This window comes from Odontesthes bonariensis, chromosome 21, assembly GCF_027942865.1.
Source record: "Odontesthes bonariensis isolate fOdoBon6 chromosome 21, fOdoBon6.hap1, whole genome shotgun sequence".
In the NCBI taxonomy this organism is placed as follows: Eukaryota; Metazoa; Chordata; class Actinopteri; order Atheriniformes; family Atherinopsidae; genus Odontesthes; species Odontesthes bonariensis.
Window position 1 is genome coordinate 15813024 of NC_134526.1, and position 18578 is coordinate 15831601.

The window sequence follows — 18578 nt, forward strand, 5'->3', positions numbered from 1 at the left end:
ACATCAAACCTGACCCACTGTTCAGACCTATAAGTCCAAACGATGAATCAAGGAGGATCTTTGTAAGAGTTCAAAGGACAAAACACCACACCAAAGCATTCTTCTTAGATGACATCAGGTGTAAATGTATGTATGTTGATGGTTGGCTTGTGCCTTTGCCAAACTCATATGAGAGACATTAGAGTCACTCCACAGCTTAAATGCTGTAGAAGCAGCAGGGGAGGGAGTCTTTGCTGTGTGCCAGATGTCACTAATGTATGACTATAAGTTTATTCTCAACAACTGAAACAATAACAGTTGACTTAAGAGATGTCTCGTCTCAGAAAAAATTATTGACAGTTTTAACATTTTCTCAGTTATTCTTTTCTTCTGGTTGGGGTTTTCATGTGGATACCAGCGTGTGGTTTTGAGCGTGTTAAAGTTGTGTAAAAGATTCATACAAATTCCTAAAATTTGTATGCCTTTACAATGTAAGTATTCGCCAAAATGGAATGATGATGAATTTAATAGAATCCTGTAAACAGTAGTGCATCATTTTGCTGTAACTTACCACCTTGTGTGTCACTGTAAACCCTTTTCATCTCATTTTTCTGCACTGAAATTGCTAATGCTTGTATGTTCCCTGGAGTGTTCCCTATAATACTTTTAAAGTGTGATTGTAAAACTGTAGTAAAAGAAAACCAGTTTGGATGCGTTTGTCCCTCAGACCAATCCCAAATCCACCAAAAATCCTGAGCCCAGCTGCCTGAAGTGGCGTGATGGGGACTTTGAGGCCAAGAGCTTCCCAATAACGGGGATTGAGGAGACTGTTTCGGTCTTAAAAGACATTGTTAGCCCGATTCTTTTATTGGAAGCCCAAGAACAAGCTGGAGAAATCTTAAGTTAAACAAAGTATTTATTCGTGGTCACATGTGAAGTTTAGCCGTGCTGAACTCGGAGAGACAGAGCCCTCGCAGGGCCTCCATCAGAGAGAGCCCCAATATCCGGACACATTTCATATTTATGTCCACCTTTATCTCACAGAGGTTGTACTTACACTCGACAAAGTATAATTGGAGGATGGAGGATGGATTGTGTGTGTGAGTGTTGTTTCAGGCGTGTATATACCAGACCTATCTGACATACATTTCGTTTGTATGAGCAGAGTGTAAACGTACAAACTAGGAACATAGATTATTTAGTGAACAACATAATATGAATACATAAAGTCTAAGAATAAAGCCAATTTATAACAACATGATGACGTGATTAGTTAACTGAAAATCTTTTCTTTTTTTGTTCATAATTGTTAATGGTTTCTTTTAGTGGTTATTTTGTTAGTTAGTTAGTTAAGTTAGTTATAGTTATGAAAGGGAATGTTTAAATTGTTACCAGTGTGTGTGCGTGTTATATAGTTCTGTTGAGATTGTGTTTTGAATAAACACAACTTTAGATTATACTTTAGTACCCTGACCGTAGCCCAGGTGGAAAAACACACATTAGATTATATTAGAGACCAATAAAAGAAGAGGGAGAGTATTTATTTTATGGTTACATCGGCAAAGTTTAATGTTCCTGTTGCATTTGAATGCACCGCACAGTTCGTATGACCTCACTGGGGAGTGCCTCAACAGCCAATCAGGGGCTACGCAGGCCACGTTCAGCCTCTCAGCGATTTTTCCGTTCTTTTCTGAATTTAGCCAGAGAAGTGGGCGCAGCTGCTTGTGAAGAGGACAGAAAAAGGAGAAAAAGATCCTGAGTTACACTGAAAGGTCAGAGCACATACCGTTTGGAAGTCCGGAGCCGAGTGGCTACACAAAGGAGACAAGTACGTCGGTAAGACGAGTCATTTATCAAAATAAAGGCTTGTTAACGTAGTATAAGTATAAGTGTATAATCCGTTTTTCTGTCTAAACGGAAATAGCTGTCCTTTTTCCATTTTTCGTTTTAAACGGATTTTGCTGTCTTCATAATAAAACGAAAAACCAAAATCAAATAACGGACCAAATTTTGGTTTTGGAAATTACTTTTTTCATTTTTCCTTTCTCGAGAATTGCTATTTTGTGGTTTTGCGCATGCGCCGAGCCGATTTTCTAAGTTTCGTTTTCACGCCCATGTTTTGCTAACCTGACTCACGTCATCTGGCTGCGTTCACCAACTACACGCGGGGGCGTTCCCTTGCGAATACCAGAGGGCGGGAGTCAGGTTAATGTTTTGCTACCCTGCGTTTGATTATTTTCTCTTTTGGAAGACATGCAAAGTAATAAAACACTTATCGTATTAAAGCGGCAGTAGGCAACTTTTTTTTAGTCATACAGTGGAAACCGCTTATAGTGATCACGTTGGTCCAGAGCCAATTTGAACACTATAAGCGGTTGATTACTAAAACCGAAGTTGTATTACAGTACAGGTATTTCACTTATTTTTTTATGGAGAATATCATCTAAATGCCATTTGTATCGTTTTTCAATGAGAAAAATGAAATGAAACGGATAGCTTCAGCATTTACTGAATTTTATTATCATGCAAGTTTAATTACAGTACTGCGCAGTGCGCAGACATACTGTAGGCTAACTCAAATACAGTACGTAACTTATTCTTTGCTGTGCCGCCGGTGCATTTTTTTTCTTACAAGTTTGAATTCAATCCGCCTTTCAGCACCCCTGCTCGGATCTATGCTCCTCCGTGCCGGTGTTCTGTCGATTTGTGCTACTTGGCGTGAAAACGAAACTTAGAAAATCGGCTTGGCGCATGCGCAAAACCACCGGCCTCCCATCTTACAAGAACCAGCCTGGAGCTTCCAGCGGTCACACGCGCAGTCAATCCGCTCTCCAGCACCCATCCTCGGACACATGCTCCGCTTGCTGCCCGGTGTCAACTCGTTACGTTAGCAAGCGAGGCAGAAGCATAGGGCAGACGCAGACGTCCAGAAAGGAATCAAGGGATGAAAAAATAAAATAGCTACACGTAGTTTTAAAATTATTTTTGCACATGTTTACATTCATAAAATGGCCAAAAATGAACATTATAAGCGGATTTCTTGATCACTATAAACGAATTATTTAAACAGCATTTGTATAGAAATGATTCCGTCCCAAGCCTTTTGATCCATATAAGCGGTTGATTACTATATCCGTGACCACTATAAGCGGTTTCCACTTAGCTTGAACTGTCATGGGATTCTGGAAGTAGAATATTAAATAGGCTGTTTAGGAAAAATAACGAAATCTGTAGCTCCCTCTGAAGCCTGTAATCATGCTTGCAAAAACCGAGCGCTCCCGGCTGTTTTTAACCAATCAAGTTAGGGTGGAGGAATCCTACCTGTCAATCACAGCTTGTGCACACGCTGCTGAGCGTGAGTCTGCCCCAGCTTGTGTGCGCTCACACTGGTGTGAACTCACGTGCACAACCTCGTCCACAGAGGGGGAGGGGTTTGGGGGGCGATTCGGAGCTTGGTAGAGGTTGGGGGAGGGACCTGAAAGTTGTATCAGTTCGAATTTTCCGACTTTAGACTCACAATTTTGAAAACTTGCCTACTGCAGCTTTAAAGGTGGGGTATGACATGTTTTCTGGAGCATTTTTTATCATATTGTCTGAAAACCTCGTCACGACCCCATTGCGTCCACTAAAATAGAATGTTTGGGGAAAAAAATGATCTTTTAGTCCATTGTAGAGGGTGTAGCAAGAGGAAATGTCTGACCAATAGAAGTAATGATGAGAGTTACTTCTATTGGATTCTGACATGCCAATCAACCGTCAGCCCCCCTCACCCCTCCCTCCTGCGCGTTCACAGACTCGTGAAGGCAATTATAGCAATTATAGAATGCGAGTTATATTGAAAGCGAGGCTGGGTGTGTCTATAAATATGCTGTACAAGCAAATCATAGCGTCTCTGTACAATGACAGAGGCCTTTAGGTAACACTTCACAATACTGACTGTGTATTAGAGTGTACATCCCGTTCATTTATTTCGTACTTTGCCCGGACTTCCAGTGTAGCCTAACTCCTGGCCAATTCCCACCTTCTCCTAGCCTGGGAATTCCCATGCTGCTTTGCGCTCGATTTCATTCTCACTGCAAAGTCAGCCTGGAAACCACCGCCCTTATTTTTGCCAGAGTTTGGGAACCAATCACAGAACGGGGGGCGGCAGCAAGACGATGACGACGTCTATGCGCTACACCGAAGCTTGTAGAGTGTTAATTCAACATGACAGCGGACACAACGTTACCGTTCAATGCAGCCTTAGAAAGTGTTTCGGAGTAGATTCACCCTAGGGTCATTTGAACCGTGACATCCAGCCAAGTAGCCCACCCGAAGTTTTTCCGATATTGGCTGAACATCAGCTGAGTTACCGAGTTATCCCGAATAGCTTAGTACAAGCGCTAACGGACCCTGGCAGTATCTCCAAAATTACCACACTAAAATCACATGTCATGAAACCAAACTTCTACAGTAGTACAAATATGGTCTGTACTCACAAAACGATGCATTTGGAAGTTTGTACATAGTCCAGGAGTTTATTATTATCATCAACACAAGCCTGATAGCTTTTCTGCTGCTAAAGCTACGTCGACGTCACTTCTGGGAGCTGGGAGCTTCAAAGTAAGATGAGGGTTGATCTACTACTGTAGACAACAAAGCAAGGCTGCTCAATTTCTCCATTATTAAAATAAATTCACAACTCTACAACATAAAAAATCATGTAGAATATAGCATATAGGCCTACTTTGTTGTCAATTTAAGTAGCTTAGAGCGCAAGTTTACTTTTATTTTCCATTTTTTTCTTCTTCCTCGTCGAATTTCTGTCGTCATCTGGTATAAGTGATACAATTGGCTATGAATCGCGCGCAAAGCAGCATGGGAAATACCTGACGTCATTTGATAGACATTCGTAGCGCCCAATAAACGGCTCTAGGCATTCGTAAACCACGCCTCAAATACGAGAAAATGCACACCTAGTTCCCAGACCACCATCTCATCGAGATTGTGGACGCGTCAGCCAGGCTAACCTTCTCCAGTCTTACAGCATAAGTCGCGGCCACTTACCATGTAATACGCGAAACTAACCCAACTTTTGCTCTTTGCTCATGGCAGCTGTGTGTGTATACATGTCAGCGGACAAACTTCACCCTTATTCCAGGGATTTATTATGTTTTGTCTTACAGCCTTGTATGATTTGGAATAAGAATATGTTGAGAAATGTTGTTGTGATACTACTACCAACCTATCAGGCTGAGGCAGCATGAGCTAAAATAATGTAACCGAGGGTCTTCTTGATTGGATATACTGAGGTACATAAAAGAACCACACGTAGCGTTTAACATTCGCTGGCTCGAACAGCAGCCACCTTTTATTCACCTCTTCAGTTACAGGTTAACAAGAGAACTTTTTGCTGTCTTGCGTACAAAATAAAAGCTCTTAACATTACTACAGGATGTTACGTTTCCCTGCTCAAACATCCCTCTATCCAGGGCTCATAAAAATAGCTTACAATAATAATTTTATATAGGCTATCACGTTCTCCCAAATAGCCAGCTGTTGTAGTTTCACTTAACTAAAATAAATGCAGCCTACTACCTACAATGGGTGTATAAAAAGCGGTAAATATGTTTGATATTAAATTAGCACGCTACTTTTATTTTGGAGTGAATTCCGCTTCCGGTCTGCCTGCCGTCATGTTCGAATGTAAAAAACGAAAAGTGAAAAAAGTAATTTCCAAAAACCACATTTGGGCCGTTATTTGATTTTGTTTTTTTTGTTTTTCGTTTTTTTATGAAGACAGCAAAATCCGTTTTTGGTTTAAAACAAAAAATGGAAAAAGGACAGCTATTTCCGTTTTTTTGTTTTTTCGTTTTGACATCCTGACCTAATCTCATCATTGTCCACATGTGCATTGTGTTGGTCATTCACTCCTTCAGTATAAATGCTCCCTGGTTCCTTTTGTTCAGTACCTCATCCTTTTAAAACGGTCTTAGTTTGATATCAGCTTTACAGTTGAAGCTCCACCCTTGACAGACAGCAATATGTTTTCATCAAAGTTTATTTTCTTGTCAGTGAGTTTCTATTCTTCCTGCCTTTTGATCATCACAGAGATTTGCATGCTGTATGCAGTAGTGCTGGGCGGTATACCGGTTCACACCGAATACCGGTTTATAATTTCGTTATGATATGAATTTTTAATATACCGCCATACCGGTGTATTTGATTACTCATTTTGATTTTGATTTTCATTACGGGGGTAATGTTGCGTCGCGCGACATTGTTTGAGACGGGACCCTTTTCAGTGTTGCGCTTCTAAACACGCATGTTTACTGTCTATGGGTGCGAGGTGGTAATAAGCACTTGCGTTACGCGAAGGTGAAGGTGGATAGGATAGACAGGAAAGTTCCGAAATCGAAGCTGCAGAACTAGTAGAACATGCTGACACAGAAGAACTTGTGCCAAAAAAAGGAGCCGTGTCTGTAGTTTGGAAGTTTTTTGGTTTAAAAAAATCCGACTTCGACCAAACAACCATTTTATGCAAGTGTTGTCGGGCTACAGTTGTCGCTGGAGGCGGCAACACGAGCAATTTGCTCCATCACCTTAGCATGTCTTAGAATATCAAGAATGCATGAAGTTAAGGTCAGTATTTTGACTGCAGTTGTGTTTGCATTCCGATTCCTCACTTCATTAGAATCATGAGTAGCACTTCTTTGTAAACAGCATTATTTTGTGGGGCGTTATTCTATGACGGTAAAATAGACCATCCTAAGTTAATCTACTGCAGTAATTCTGTTCTCAATCTGTAGAAAATGCTGTGAACACCTAATTATGCATGAAAAAAATATTCGCCTGGCTGCAGCAGATTGAGCCCGCCTGGGCTGCAGCAGATTGAGCCCGCCTGGGCTGCCTGAGGAGAGGGAGAACGTGAGATCGAGCCCGCCTGGGCTGCAGCAGATCGAGCCCGCCTGGGCTGCAGCAGATCGAGCCCGCCTGGGCTGCCTGAGGAGAGAGAGAACGTGAGAGTGAGCCCGCCTGGCTGCTGTGGATAGAACCCGTCTGGCTGCCTGCGGAGAGAGAGAGAGAAAGGGAGAGTGAGCCCACCTGGGCTCCCTGCGGAGAGAGAGAGAGAAAGGGAGAGTGAGCCCACCTGGGCTCCCTGCGGAGAGAGAGGAAGGGAGAGTGAGCCCACCTGGGCTCCCTGCGGAGAGAGAGGAAGGGAGAGTGAGCCCGCCTGGGCTGCCTGAGGAGAGAGAGAAAGGGAGATTGAGCCCGCCTGGGCTCCAGCAGATTGAGCCTGCCTGGGCTGCCTGCGGATAGAGAGAAAGGGAGAGTGAGCCCGCCTAGGCTGCCTGAGGAGAGAGAGAACCTGAGAGTGAGCCCGCCTGGCTGCAGTAGATTGAGCCCGCCTGGCTGCAGTAGATTGAGCCCGCCTGGCTGCAGTAGATTGAGCCCGCCTGGCTGCAGCAGATTGAGCCCGCCTGAGGAGAGTGAGAACGTGAGAGTGAGCCCGCCTGGCTGCCGTGGATTGAGCCCACCTGGGCTGCCTGAGGAGAGTGAGAACGTGAGAGTGAGCCCGCCTGGCTGCCGTGGATTGAGCCCACCTGGGCTGCCTGAGGAGAGAGAGAACGTGAGAGTAAGCCCGCCTGGCTGCTGTGGATAGAACCCGTCTGGGCTGCCTGCGGAGAGAGAGAGAGAAAGGGAGAGTGAGCCCGCCTGGGCTGCCTGCGGAGAGAGAACCTGAGAGTGAGAGAGAACCTGAGAGTGAGAGAGAACCTGAGAGTGAGCCCGCCTGGCTGCAGCAGATTGAGCCCGCCTGGCTGCAGCAGATTGAGCCCGCCTGGCTGCAGCAGATTGAGCCCGCCTGGGCTGCAGCAGATTGAGCCCGCCTGGGCTGCAGCAGATTGAGCCCGCCTGGACTGCCTGAGGAGAGAGAGAACGTGAGAGTGAGCCCGCCTGGCTGCCGTGGATTGAGCCCGCCTGGGCTGCCTGAGGAGAGGGAGAACGTGAGAGTGAGCCCGCCTGGGCTACAGCAGATCGAGCCCGCCTGGGCTGCAGCAGATCGAGCCCGCCTGGGCTGCCTGAGGAGAGAGAGAACGTGAGAGTGAGCCCGCCTGGCTGCTGTGGATAGAACCCGTCTGGGCTGCCTGCGGAGAGAGAGAGAGAGAGAAAGGGAGAGTGAGCCCACCTGGGCTCCCTGCGGAGAGAGAGGAAGGGAGAGTGAGTCCGCCTGGCTGCAGTGGATTAAGCTCGCCTGGGCTGCCTGCAGAGAGAGAGAAAGAGAGAGTGAGCCCTCCTGGGCTGCGGCAGGAACAGTGAGCCCTCCTGGGCTGCGGCAGGAACAGTGAGCCCTCCTGGGCTGCGGCAGGAACAGTGAGCCCTCCTGGGCTGCGGCAGGAACAGTGAGCCCGCCTGGGCTGCGGCAGGAACAGTGAGCCCGCCTGGGCTGCGGCAGGAACAGTGAGCCCGCCTGGGCTGCGGCAGGAACAGTGAGCCCGCCTGGGCTGCAGGGGAAGTGAGAGAACGGGGAGAGTGAGCTCACTTGATCTGCCAAAGAGATAGTGCTGCCAGAGAGAGAGAGAGAAGCGACAATTAGAGCTGAAGGACTCCACCACCAGTAGTTGCGAGAACTTACCTATAAGCTGAGCGAGCGCTGAGCAGCGAGCACGGATTGAAGGTCTGGACGGATGTAGGAGGAGTAGGCTGCCGAAGACCAGCGACCGAGCTGTTGGAGAGATGCCTCGGGAACACCCTGGACGGCTGCGGAGGTAGCTGCCCCAATCTGAAACTAATGTCCGGAGTATTGTAGAGGGGAAAGGCCAGCTAGAGCCAGGGATTTCCTAAGGAATCTGATGAACCATGCTGCAGTCATGGGGGAGCCGTCGGGAGTGAGAAACGAGGGGCCAATGAAGGGGCGGAGCTTATGGCGTTTGTCAGCAAATTAAATCATGGCTAGGAAGTGACAAAACAGGCCGCCGAGACAGGCTATGGAGATGTCAGCAGGGCCTTTGCCCTTGGAATGTTTGAGGTGGAGGTCAAAGTGATCGGGAACAAAACCAAGTCGTCGGGCATCAGATCTACTGACGGGTTGAAGACGCCCTGAGATGTGAACTCGCCTACCCTAAGGAGTCCGTAGAAGGCCAAGAGAAAACGCTTGACAGGAGTGCTTTAAGGTACGAAGAAAAGGGGACGACCTCTGGGTTAAAAGAAGGCTCTTAAGAAAAGTGATGGATTTTCTGCCATCGAGCTGGGGAGGAGAGTGCTTAGCCATGCCCTTCAGGAGGGGCTTAATGGCATGGTTAGAGAACAGACTTGGGCATGAGCCCAGATGATAGAGTTTTGCATGGAAGTTAAAGCCAGCTAGGAGGGATCGAATATAAGGGAGCTTGAAACGTCGCTGGTCAAAGCTATGCAGGAGAGCCTAAATAAACTATTAAATGTAAAACGTGTTTTCGTCCTTTACAAAAGGGGCAAATTCAAAGCAAAGGTTAGCAACCCTGCAACCATTGACATGGATGCAAAACACGAGCCGCTGAAAGACAAAGTAGAGCCAGCAGATCAGCTGCTACACGAAAGCACCCATTTACTTATTCAAGTATTAACAGCTCCGAGTGGCTAAAATCTTTTAAAAACAATATTTCATTGATCCGGGACGAAAGGAGATGTGTGAGGTGCGCCAAGACACAATGAGAGATGACTGCTGTCACACTGCCTTGGGAGCAGCTGATTGAGAATACTGTGGCGTCGGTTTAAAAACAACTAATAACAAAATCTATCATGCGGCACGATACTCTGCAAATGTCCCGCAGATCAGTGTGGCCTTGTGCAAGAGGCAGAAGCGTCACAACATTCGAGCAGCTGCCAGCAGTAAAGATTAAAGCCCTGTCTAACGGGGCAGCAGCAGGGCGTGAGGCAGTGCCAAGGAGCATAGCCGAGCAGGGCACTGCAGAGCAGGGCATGGGAGAACAGAGCAGAGCCGGCTACAGCAGGGCACTGCAGAGCAGGGCAGGGCACTGCAGAGCAGGGCAGGGCACTGCAGAGCTGGGCACACAGAGCAGAACCGGGCACAGCAGAGTACAGCAGAGCACAGCAGGGCAGGGCACAGCAGAGCGGGGCAGAGCATAGCAGGGCTCAGCAGAGCAGAGCATAGCAGGGCAGAGCATAGCAGGGCTCAGCAGAGCATGGCTCAGCAGAGCAGAGGACAGCAGGGCTCAGCAGAGCAGAGCAGGGCACAGCGGAGCAGAGCAGAGCATAGCAGGGTACAGCAAAGCACGGCAAAACACGGGAGAGCACAGCAGGGTACAGCAGAGCACGGCAGAGCACTGGAGACCAAAGCAGAGCAGAGCACAGCAGAGCAGGGTACAGCAGAGCAGGGCAGGTATGTGAGCGCAGTCACTCGCTGTGATGGCACTGCTGTGGTTATGTCCAGCTGTAACAGTTTATGCTGCTCCAGAACACGGCAGCTTTAATGCTGCATTGCAGCAGCCGTCGCTTTGCATGTCATGAACACTAAAACAAAAGTGCTGCAGCCATAATCCTAACAACGCCAACAGCAGCCCCAGTGACAGCCATTTCATCTCAAGGCTGCACACAATCGCAGCTAGCTGTTCGAGGAGCTCCTCTATACATTTGAATGCAGTGGTGTAGCTGTGTACATGTCGCCACGCTGAAGGACTCTTTATGTGGTCTGCAACATATCCGCATACCAAACGTATTGTGTCACAGCACAGCCCTGACTTTCCTTGTGGGAAATGCAATGTGAAGACCGTTTAAGGTAATGAGAACATTTCCTCCAATTGTAAAGTTCTGCCTTCCAGACAGCAAGAGAAAAATACGCCTGCATTTCTCACTTAATACACACACGACTGTTTTCACATCAGAGTCAACATCATAGTCAGTTCCATCGTTATCGATATTCCGGTCATCTTTTCTCTTTTTCTCTTCCTGGTCTGATTTAGTCAATATCATTACAAGTTAATACTCTATCATAGTTGAGCTGCAACACTTATGAAACATGGTGTCACCAACATCTTTACATGCTGATCATGTGTTAACAGCGCCTTACCCAACAGTTTGGTCAGTTCTTGGCTGCAACATCATTTCATTAGACTAAGAAATGGTCCTTGTTAGCAAGACATCATTTTTTGTGATCATTCAAAGAGGCATCACTGAGGATGCTGTGATTGTGGTAACAGAGCTGAACTTTGACTTAAGTGCAAACATCTGTTGATTATACTGCTACGCCCAACGTAGGGCTCGAACCCAAGACCCTGAGATTACCAGTCTCATGCTCTACCGACTGAGCTAGCCGGGCTGTTACCTGTACGGTGATCAGCTGGGGGAGCGGAGGGGGACGGCTTAACAGAATGGAGGGACAGAGGGCGCTACTGTGGCCGACGGCCTAGCATGAGAGCATGGGGAAGCAAACAGGGAGACCAGGTGAGGCATGTTAAAACAACGGAGACAGAGTCCCGTATCTTACCCTGTGATGAGCCGGGGCGAGCTTCGGCGAGGGAAAACGCACCCTGGAGAAGTTGAGAAGCCTGTTGATTCGGCTGCTCCGAAGAAGTCGGAGGGGGGGCTGTGCGGCTAGCTGCTGCGGCGGGCAGGAGGTGTGTGGAGAGAGCTGCGATGGATTGTTGCAATATATCCATGGAGGAGATGAGAGCTGCCGTGAGCTGCTGGGCGTCCAGGGGAGGCAGAGCTGAAGACAGATCGGGAAGCGAGGAGGGCAGAAGTCGAAGCCAGCGGAGAACCAACCGGGGCGGAATAATCCGGGCGGCTCGCGGCTGAGGTGTGCCCCGAAGCTGGAGCGGAGGAACCGCAGGGCGGGGACGGCCTCGGCTTCGCTTAGCCGGAGGCGGGGATCGCTTCTTGGACCTTACCAGCTGTGGGTGGGGAAGGAGTGGATGAATCGCCGGTTTGGAGAAGCTCTGCCAAAGAAGCGAGCTGATCGGAGCCGAGGCCATCGGCTGGGCGGATGCTCTTGGACCGGAGAACAGATGCTGAAGAGCCGGCAGCAGAGAGAGGAGCGAGCCGGGCGCTCCGACGAAAGGGAGCGGGTAAAGCAGGTTTGGAAATGCCAGAATGACGGCTCGGAGGCCTCTGAGCGGCGTCAGAATCCGAGTCAGACATGATAATCCTGTGAGGTTGACCAACAAGCGAGAGCTAATGCATGCAGCTTGCCGATGAACCGGTAAAGCCCCATGCAGGAGCGCCTTATATGTGGATCTGGATGGTTGATGAGCGATTGCCAACACCTGGAGGTTGATGAGCGATTGCCAACACCTGGTGAGTCTGCCATGTTGAATTTGCGGCTAGCCTTCATAACACAAATGACCTCTGTCATTGCTGTTCATGTCATCAATTCCGGAAGCGGTTTTAATGATTTGACTTCCCAAATTATTTTCGATCTTAATCAGTATCCTTCATGCAAGTTAAGCCCTACCAGTGGCTCTTGTTTTATTTAAACAGAGGCACAGCTGCACAATGTCTTTTTTTTTTAATTAAAACCGAGCCACCTAAAAATGTATCCACTGTTTAAAAATTTATAATTCCCAGAGCTCATTTACCAGTTGAATAAATATTCAAAGGTAGTTCAGTCAGCCAAGTACACTTAGGCTCCATTACCAATAACAATACAAAACATGTATATCAACTGATTGCTATACAGAATCAAATTACAGAAGCTGTATGCAACAATTGCTGTGCAGCAAATCTCCTAACAACTCATCCAAATCTAAATTTTTGCACGTTTAGACTCAATACTGAGAATTGCTAAACCTGTGAGTCTGTTCTCTGACATAGTTGAACGCAGGTGATTTTGATGAGTTTAAGAGCTGAACTCCTCTGTATGGTTCCAAACACAGTTCTGCTAGCCTTAGCCACCACTAGTATACTAGCCAACGCAAACTAGCAGACTTTTTAAGAACGGTTCATAGAACAACAATGATATGAAATGCCACACTTCAATTGGTTCAGTTCAAGATGTCAAAGGCTAGCCAGTAGCTAGCTAGTTCAACGTTTCCAGTTAGGTAGCGCCAGCTATCTGTTACCGAACTGGCTTGCAAAGCTATCTTGTGGCTACCGTGACATGAGGTACCCCATAGGCACAAACACTCCACACCCCGACACGACAGGTGCGCCGCACCCATCAGACTGTAATGCATACATACCACAGCCGTGTGTAGCACCTGTTGCACCTTAGAAGCATCACCGCGAGGATCCAAACGGACCAATCGGGAGGATGGTTTGTAATCCAAATGTGCCGGCATAAGACCCGCGCCACACAGCTACAGTCACGCAAAATCATGTGAAATCGGTGTAAGATAGCCGCGTGTCTTACCGCGGCTGCCCTGCTACGTACAGGAGCCCGCCGCGGCCTACCTCGTCTCTGCCCGCGCGCGCTGTGGGCAGCCCGCCCGGCTCGGCCGGACTTGGGAAGGTCGAAATCCTCCGAGTCCCCCGGCAGGCGGGGATCCACGCCGGACGACAGGGCAAGCAGCAGCAGCAACAACAATACTAGCATCGGCGCGTATGCTAATCGGAGCTACGTCTTGCAAGCAGAGAGCAAAAAAAAGCAGTGACAGCAAACCAAGTTTAAATGAAGTGCCCCAAATGCCAGCATCCAATTGCGAGCAGCAGCTGATTACCCATTGAGCGCAGCTGGCCATAAGGGTTGGGTCGGCGTCAGCCAATAGGCAAAGGGCGCGTTGACTACGTGGTCTGCCAGAACTAACGCGGTGCTCCATTTCTTAACCAGTGACACCCAAAGCACAAAGACTTGTGTGAATAGAATACAGTTTATCCAGAAGTGAAACTAAACGGTGCAGGTGGTGATGCTGCAACCGAGGGATGACAATTCAATATTAAAAAATGTTGATATTTTTTAAATAAAAAAGTAAATGGATTTTATTCCTTTGTGTTTAAAACCATTCAAATCTTTGCATTTCTTTTCTTTCTTATAAAAAGCAATCATGTGTACCCCACCTCTCACCAGAATTTTTTCATCTCTTGACACAATATTCTCCACAGTGACAAAGGGTGACAAATCAATAACAGTCTTGACATTTCTCATGTAGGTATTCAGAACCACAATAAATAATACTCTGTAAAAACACTTGTGACACCTTCAGGGTTTTTATTCAAGAAGCTTTCTGAGTTTTTCTGAAAAGCGTATAAATTGGTCAAATTCTTGTTTTTAATAATGCGATGCCGGCATAATACAGCAGAGTGTGAATATTTTTTAATAGTGTCTTAGTAAAGTCTTTAATGTGATAGAGTCTCAAGCAGTATATTTACTTTTATTTATGCATGAAAGCAGGGCCAAACTGGGGTCCCCAAGCAGAATTTTATTTATTTTGAACTTAATATTATATTATGTTATGTTATTATGTTATATGCCATGACAAAAATATTCAAAATATTAGTTTCCATGTATTGCAAAAAAAAAAAAAAAAAGATACAGGGGATTTAATGATTTTGTTGTAGAACTGCTCGTGACAACTTTTTGATCTTTTTTAATTGGGCTACCTGAATCAAACATCATTGTGAGAATAACTTGAACCCGAACACGATGTTTGGTTTTTCTGCAGTGCAGAATTGTGTAGCACAGTAGAAACCTGGGGTTCATTTTGGATATTGGGTGGAACATTTTATTGTGTTATTATACTGTCTCTTGGTAGCTTTTATCCATCTGCCTATCTAAGATCTCTGTAAAGACAACACAGAGCTGCTGACATTACATTGTAATTTTATAACCTGAACAACTTAATAACACAGTAGTACACAGATACAGCTCAGAGGATGCATGACAAGTTTCGGAGGTGCAGCTCGACCGTTAAACTGAACTCGCTCTCTGGGAAAGGGGGAAACACCACCAAAGAATGTGAACCAGTGAAGACATGTTTGAGTAATTTAAAAAAAACAACAACAATATTCACAAACCTCAGTTCACCACATGTACAGCTTAATAGACACATAGAAATTTGATATGTGGAGTCCTACTGTGCATTTAAACTCTACTTTGTATAGATAATCCTTTCAATGACTTTGTTTTGTCCAGTAAAACACAACTAAACTTTGGGCAAACCAACAGGAAACTTCAGGCTATCTTCAAGAGCACCTCTTATAGTGTGATTTATCTATTCTTTAACTTCACTTTATCCCCTTTTAACCCTTTAGGCGCCAAGATTGTTTTTTGAAAATACTGGATTTTGACATTAATATTTCAAAAGCTGGTGGCTGAAAGGGGGTTAAAGATAGATGCCTACTGTACATTAGAAAAATGTTGCCCATGATCCATAGTTTATGTGGGGCATGAAATTATTGATCTAATTTGCATATTATGACGTCATCAGGTGGCAGCCATTTTGAATCTCATTATGTTCAGGAAATATTGGAATTGAGTGATTATGAACTTGTTTTTTTAAAACTTTTTTTTTCTTTTTGTCTTTTTATCATCATCTATAATGATCAGGGAACAGGAAAGCAACAATAAAACAGAATAATGTAGTAAAATATTACTATATCATCATTACCATATAGTAGGAAAACGCATGCCTATATTTTTTCAGGAAATGGTGGATATTGACTTGATGTTTGAACTTATTTTCATTTTTCTGTCTTTTACCATCATTCATAAGGAGGAAACCAACAATAAAACAGGCGAAAGTGGTAAAATACTGTCATCATTACCATAGGGTAGGAAAACATGCAAGAAGTGGAAGACATTGAACTGATTTTTTTTTTTTTTTTTAACCTGTTCAACCTTATTCATAATGATCAGGAATGAGGAATACAATAATAAAACAAGTGGTAAAATGTCATCATATAGCAGAAACACACTAAAACAGGTGACAACACATGAGAGGACAGATACTGGCGCGCATAACGATTTGTCTCCGTTGTAAGGAGGTTCCAAAAGTCGTCAGTGAGAAAGAGGGAGAGAAAACCTAAGGGGGAAGCATTTGCCAAGTCATACTCACCCAAAAAACCAACAGGCTCACTAAATGACTTTATCCAGTCCTCATATTCTTCCTCTCTCGGCAAATGCACCCAGCCACTATCATCGGTGACATCTCTGCCAACATGTCGTCTCCCCCTCCCACGCACACGAGGAGTGCAGCGGCTACTCGCCGCGGTGCCACCCACTGGACGGTTAATGCTATGGGCTCTCACGCCCCTGCTGCCACGACCAACACCTCTCCTACGGACACTACGGCCACGCTCGCCACTGCCACCCACCCCGTAAAAGCCAGATAAAGGGACAGAAGGAGTGTGTGTTTGTGCTTGAACATTTTGTGATCCGGTCAGGATCATTGCGCTGGCGGACAGGTGCGCCGCGGCTAGCCGCACCACCGGGGGCTGGGTGGAGAGCGCGCATGCTAGCGACAGCAGACCCACTTCTCCCACCCCTGATTCCTTGACCAACACCTCTACGGACACTGCGACCGCGTTCCCCACTACCACCCACTCCATTGAGGTTGGATAACGGCACAGAATGAGTTGGAGTGTGTTCTTGGAGAACAGCCTCGCTTCGCATGCCGGCACCATTGCCTGGGGAAGTTTCACCGTGGGAAGCATGAGTGCTCGTCCGATCCTCATCCTCACGAGGTAAAAACTCTCCTTCGGAGTCGGAATCGGCAAATAGCATGCTCAATACTTCCACACGGTTCAACTTCTTACAAGCCATGGTGTAAAAACTCAGTAATAGTTCGCTGACAATAAAAATTCGACTCGCACGTCTGCTCTGAATCACTGCGTCTGTGTCTGAGCCAGCGCGGCTTTTTTGCACTGTCTTATAAAGACAATGTGAACTACAAAATGACTACAAAATGACGTGAGCTTGGTCTTGTTTGAAAGGGTAACATGTTTGCCAACTAGTGGTAGGAAGACTGAACACCTTAAAGCCCGTTTATTTGATCTACAGACTGTTTTGTTTATGCTGACGTCATGTCGCAATTCTGCGACTTTGGCGGTTAGAGGGTTAATTCATTAATGACTGATTATCTCTACAAACTCTGCTGCCATTTCACATCCAGCCACTCCCATCTGCTCAGCAGTAACCCTACACCTCCCTGCTCCTCTCAGTCACCTGACGTCCCACACCCACTTTCTGGTCTGTTCCTCTTTAAATAATCAGCTCTTTCATATTTATTTATTCCACTTTCCCTCTGTCAGAGAGTTAACTTCGCCATCCACTTTGCCGTTTGTCCTTCACACCTTCTTACAGATCTGTGCATCTCTGGTGACTTTACTCCTCCCTGCTTACCTGTTTTTGTCTTCACGACTCTCAATAACAGGTACTGTAAAGTGTTCTTATTTATCTAAATCTTTAAAAAGATAAATATGCCTTTAATTATACCACCTATTTAAGGAATAACTGATGTTATGTGTGTCTAGCAATGATGGTTAATTACAACCTTAAAACTTGTATTTCCATTTCAGTTCTTGGACATGGATAATTTTGTTTGTAACAAATTAACCGAATGGGGTCTAAGCGACTATATTAAGAAATTTCGAGGTAAAGAATTGATGGATTACTTTGCTAATACAACCATTCAATTATCTCTGTGAGGCTGAGCACACTTTAAATTGACAGTAACTTCTCTGTCCAAAATTATAGACCTCCTTCATGGGAATTATTTTTTTTAGCTGAATATTTTAATTGCAGATCAAAAGGTTGATGAGAAAAGTTTCTATGTCCTTGAACAAGAAGAAATTAAGGAATTGATACCAGAAGTGGGACCAAGAGCAATCTTCAAGGATAAACTTTGGCAGTTAAAGGTAATGTTCAGTGTTTTATTGTAAATTACTCTTGTAAATCCCACCGTGTGAACAACTACTATTAGAGATTAATTAATTTAAAATTATGATTGTATCTTCTGAAGATGAAATCAGCAGTAACTAGAATTTTTGCTGTGGTTGATTTTCCAAATGTTTTCTTGTCTGTAGAAAGAAAAAAACAGAAATCAGGAGAGAAAAGAATCTTCTGCTCAAGTAAGTTTGATACTGATTAGGTATATATTTATATATGATCTGTTAGTTTAGATGATGTTTAATGTCAGATAATAACTTTTCATGAGTCCTGCTTTTTCTCCAGTGAAGATCATATTGATATTTCAGACGTGAACATTCCCGTATTTAGCTTAACTGTTTATTCAACGTTTTGTGATGTCTTGAAACTGTCTAACTGTCTAATTTTTTAGTCATTTGAACATGGTTTGTAAAGCTAATTTGATATAGGATGAAATTATGAACGTTTTATTATGTGTGTATTTTACATAAGCCTGTGAAAGTTGCTTCAATAACCCATCTGAATAGCTATAGTTTACTATGTCTTGATCACCAATTTTTTGAGTCAAATATTTACATTCACACACAGGTCTGCCAATCCACAAGTGATGAAAGTAAGTTACATATTATATTATTATGACATTCTTCTGTATTGATATACAGTAACCTACTCAAGAGCAAGTTTCATAATAGAGCCCCAGGGAAAAATCTCATGCTTTTATCATCATTTCAGTCCAACAAAGAAAGCAAAACTTGGATGGGGGCGAGTGCAGTTCAGGGCAACCACCAGTTAAGCGACAGTGTGACTCTACAGAAGCAGGTAT

The 18578-nt window shown here is 45.2% G+C and overlaps 1 protein-coding gene and 1 non-coding gene across 2 annotated transcripts in view; one reads left to right on the top strand and one right to left on the bottom strand.

Moving 5' to 3' along the window:
• The window catches only part of LOC142371899 (nuclear GTPase SLIP-GC-like), a 28226-nt gene that overhangs the window by 1095 nt on the left and 8553 nt on the right, over positions 1-18578 (top strand). Inside the window, exons 2-9 of the mRNA XM_075454639.1 lie at positions 707-814; positions 1749-1815; positions 17001-17077; positions 17192-17261; positions 17633-17745; positions 17914-17958; positions 18344-18368; positions 18488-18574. Coding sequence (XP_075310754.1) covers positions 707-814; positions 1749-1815; positions 17001-17077; positions 17192-17261; positions 17633-17745; positions 17914-17958; positions 18344-18368; positions 18488-18574 — 592 coding nt within the window. The remainder of the gene's footprint in view (positions 1-706; positions 815-1748; positions 1816-17000; positions 17078-17191; positions 17262-17632; positions 17746-17913; positions 17959-18343; positions 18369-18487; positions 18575-18578) is intronic.
• trnat-ggu (transfer RNA threonine (anticodon GGU)) lies at positions 11200-11272 on the bottom strand. Its single transcript has one exon. It is a non-coding gene; the product is annotated as a tRNA-Thr (tRNA).